Genomic DNA, 4,073 nt, shown 5'->3' on the forward strand with positions numbered 1-4,073 from the left:
GCAGTTCTCCTAGCGAAGGCAGCACTCCTAGCGAAGGCAGCACTTCTTGCGAAGGCAGCACTCCTTGCGAAGGCAGAAATCTGTTAAAAGGCAGTACTCTTCGTAGCCACCACTCCTTGCGAAGGCAGCACACTTTGCGAAGGCAGCACTCCTTGCGAAGGCAGCACTCCTAGCGAAGGCAGTTCCCCTTGCGAAGGCAGCACTCCTAGCGAAGGCAGCACACCTTGCGAAGGCAGCACTCCTTGCAACCGCAGCACTCCTTGCGAAGGAAGCACTCCTTGCGAATGCAACACTCCTTGCGAAGGCAGCACTCCTTGCGAAGGCAGCATTCCCTGTGAAGGCAGCACTCACTGGGAAGGCAGCATTCCTAGCGAAGGCAGCACTCCGTGCCAAGGGAGCACTCCTTGGGAAGGCAGCACTCCTTGCGAAGGCAGCACTCTTGTGAAGGCAGCACTCCTTGCGAAGGCAGCACTCTTGTGAAGGCAGCACTCCGTGCTAAGGCAGCACTCCTTGTGAAGGCAGCACTCCTTCGACGGCAGCACTCCTTGCGAAGGCAGCACTCCTTGCAAAGGCAGCACTCCTTGCGAAGGCAGCACTCTGTGTAAAGGCAGCACTACGTGCGAAGGCTGCACTCTCTGCAAAATTAGCACTCTGTGCGAAGGCAGCACTACGTTTGTAGGCACCACTCCTTGCGAAGGCAGCACTCCTTGCGAAGGCAGCACTCCCTGCGAGGGCAGCACTCTGTGCAAAGGCAGCACTCTGTGCAAAGGCAGCACTCCTTGCGAAGGCAGCACTCTTTGCAAAGGCAGCACTCCGTGCATAGGCACCACCCCTTGGGAAGGCAGCACTCCTTGCGGAGGCAGCACACCCTGCGAAGGCAGCACTCCTTGCGATGGCTGCACTCCATGCGAAGTCAGCACTCCATGCGAAGGCAGCACTCCCTGCGAAATCAGCACTCGGTGCGGAGGCAGCACTCCTAGCGAAGGCAGCACTCCTTGCGAAGGCAGCACTCCTTGCGAAGGCAGCACTCCTTGCGAAGGCAGCACTCCTTGCGAAGGCAGCACTCCTTGTGAAGGCAGCACACCATGCGAAGGCAGCACTCCTTGCGAAGGCAGCACTCCTTGCGAAGGCAGCACTCCTTGCGAAGGCAGCACTCCTTGCGAAGGCAGCACTCCAAGCGAAGGCAGCACTCCAAGCGAAGGCAGCACTCCAAGCGAAGGCAGCACTCCTTGCGAAGGCACCACTCCTTGCGAAGGCACCACTCCTTGCAAATGCAGCACTCTGCGCAAAGGCAGTATTCCTAGCGAAGGCAGCACTCCTTGCGAAGGTAGCACTCGTAGCAAAGGCTGCACTCTGTGCGAAGGCTGCACTCCGTGCGAAGGCAGCACTCCGTGCAAAGGCAGCACTCTGTGCGAAGGCAGCACTCCTAGCGAAGGCAGTTCTCCTAGCGAAGGCAGCACTCCTAGCGAAGGCAGCACTCCTTGCGAAGGCAGCACTCCTTGTGACGGTAGCACTCCTTGCGAAGGCAGCAATCCTTGTGAAGGCAACACTCCTTGCGAAGGCAGCACTCCTTGCGAAGGCAGCACTCCTTGCGAAGGCAGCACTCCTAGCAAAGGCAGCACTCCTTGCAAAGGCAGCACTCCTTGCGAATGCAGCACTCTGCGCAAAGGCAGTATTCCTAGCGAAGGCAGCACTCCTTGCGAAGGTAGCACTCCTAGCAAAGGCTGCACTCTGTGCGAAGGCTGCACTCCTAGCGAAGGAAGCACTCCTTGCGAAGGCAGCACTCCTAGCATAGGCAGCACTCCTTGCAAAGGCAGCACTCCTAGCGAAGGCAGCACTCCTTGCGAAGGCAGCAATCCTTGCGAAGGCAGCAATCCTTGTGAAGGCAGAACTCTGTGAAAAGGCAGCACTCTTCGTAGGCACCACTCCTTGCAAAGGCAGCACCCTTTGCGAAGGCAGCACTCCTTGCGAAGGCAGCACTCCGTGCCAAGGAAGCACTCCTTGGGAAGGCAGCACTCCTTGCGAAGGCAGCACTCTTGTGAAAGCAGCACTCCTTGCGAAGGCAGCACTCTGTGCAAAGGCAGCACTCATTGCTAAGGCAGCACTCCTTGTGAAGGCAGCACTCCTTCGACGGCAGCACTCCTTGCGAAGGCAGCACTCCTTGCAAAGGCAGCACTCCTTGCGAAGGCAGCACTCTGTGTAAAGGCAGCACTACGTGCGAAGGCTGCACTGTGTGCAAAATTAGCTCTCTGTGCGAAGGCAGCACTACGTTTGTAGGTACCACTCCTTGCGAAGGCAGCACCCCTGGAATGGCAGCACCCCCTGCGAAGGTAGCCTTCCTTGCGAACGCAGCACTCCTTGCGAAGGCAGTACCCCTTGCGAAGGAAGCACTCCTTGCAAAGGCAGCACTCCGAGCATAGGCACCATCCCTTGCGAAGGCAGCTCTCCCTGCGAAGGCAGCACTCCTAACGAACGCAGCACTCCTTGTGAAGGCTGCACTCCTTACGAAGGCAGCACTCCTTGCAAAGGGAGCACTCCTTGCGAAGGCAGCACTCCTTGCAAAGGGAGCACTCCTTGCAAAGGCAGCACTCCATGTGAAGGCAGCACTCCTTGCCAAGGCAGCACTCTGTGCAAAGGCAGCACTCCCTGCGAAGGCAGCACTAGGTGCGAAGGCAGCACTCCTAGCGAAGGCAGCACTCTGTGCAAAGACACCACCCCTTGCGAATGCAGCACTACCTGCAAAGGCAGCACTCCTAACGAAGGCAGCACTCCTAGCGAAGGGAGCACTCCTTGCACAGGCAGCACTCCTTGTGAAGGCAGCACTCCTTGCGAAGGCAGCACTCCTTGCGAACGCAGCACTCCTTGCAAAGGCAGCACTCCTTGCGAATGCAGCACTCCTTGCAAAGGCAGCACTCCTTGCACAGGCAGCAATCCTAGCGAAGGCAGCAATCCTTGCGAAGGCAGCACTCTGTGCAGAAGCATCACTCCGTGCGTAGGCACCACTCCTTGCGAAGGGAGCACACTTTGCAAATGCAGCACTCCTTGCGAAGGCAGCACTGCTAGAGAAGGCAGCACTCCTTGCGAAGTAAGCACTCCCTGCGCAGTCAGCATTACTTGCAAAGGCAGCACTCCTAGCGAAGGCAGTATTCCTAGCGAAGGCAGCACTCCTTGCGAAGGCAGCACTCCTTGCGAAGGCAGCACTCCCTGCGAAGGCAGCACTCCCTGCGAAGGCAGCACTCGGTGCGAAGGCAGCACTCCTTACGAAAGCACCACTCCTTGCGAAGGCAGCACTCTGTGCGAAGGCAGCACTCAGTGCAAAGGCAGCACTACTTGCGAAGGCATAACTCTGTGCAAAGGCAGCACTCCGTGCGAAGGCAGCACTCCGTGCGAAGGCAGCACTCCTTGCGAAGGCAGCACTCCTTGCAAAGGCAGCACTATGAGCAAAGGCAGCACTATGAGCAAAGGCTGCACTATGAGCAAAGGCTGATCTCCGTACGTAGGCACCACCACTTGCGAAGGCAGCACTCGTTGCGAATGCAGCACTCCCTGCGAGGGCAGCACTCTGTGCGAAGGCAGCACTCCGTGCGAAGGCAGCACTCCTTGCGAAGACACCACTCCTTGCAAAGGCAGCACTCTATGCAAAGGCAGCACTTCTTGCGAAGGCAGCACTCTTTGCGAAGGCAGCACTCCTTGCGAAGGCAGCACTCGTAGCGAAGGCAGTTCTCCTAGCGAAGGCTGCACTCCTAGCGAAGGCAGCACTCCTTGCGAAAGCAGCACTCATTGCGACCGCAGCACTCCTTGCGAAAGCAGCACTCCTTGCAACCGCAGCACTCCTTGCGAAGGAAGCACTCCTTGCGAAGGCAACACGACTTGCGAAGGCAGCACTCCTTGCGAAGGCAGCACTCCCTGCGAACGCAGCACTCTGTGCGGAGGCTGCACTCCGTGCGAAGGGAGCACTCCGTGTGAAGGCATCACTCCCTGCGAAAGCAGCACTCGTTGCGGAGAAAGCACTCCTTGCGAAGGTAGCACTCCTTGCGAAGGCAGCACTCCAAGCGAAGGCAGCACTCCTTGCG

At 58.3% G+C, this 4,073-nt stretch overlaps 1 protein-coding gene across 1 annotated transcript; it reads right to left on the reverse strand.

Annotated features, from left to right (window-relative positions):
* Positions 1-495: 495 nt before the first annotated feature.
* Positions 496-3,781, reverse strand: LOC126108180 (uncharacterized). The gene is made up of 3 exons (XM_049913421.1): positions 3,652-3,781; positions 2,374-3,546; positions 496-2,195 (listed from the first exon to the last, which is right to left on the reverse strand). Exons 1-3 carry the CDS (start codon positions 3,779-3,781, stop codon positions 496-498), a joined length of 3,003 nt encoding a protein of 1,000 aa, XP_049769378.1.
* Between the last annotated feature and the right edge of the window lie 292 nt (positions 3,782-4,073).

This window comes from Schistocerca cancellata, chromosome 11 (assembly GCF_023864275.1).
Source record: "Schistocerca cancellata isolate TAMUIC-IGC-003103 chromosome 11, iqSchCanc2.1, whole genome shotgun sequence".
NCBI lineage: Eukaryota > Metazoa > Arthropoda > Insecta > Orthoptera > Acrididae > Schistocerca > Schistocerca cancellata.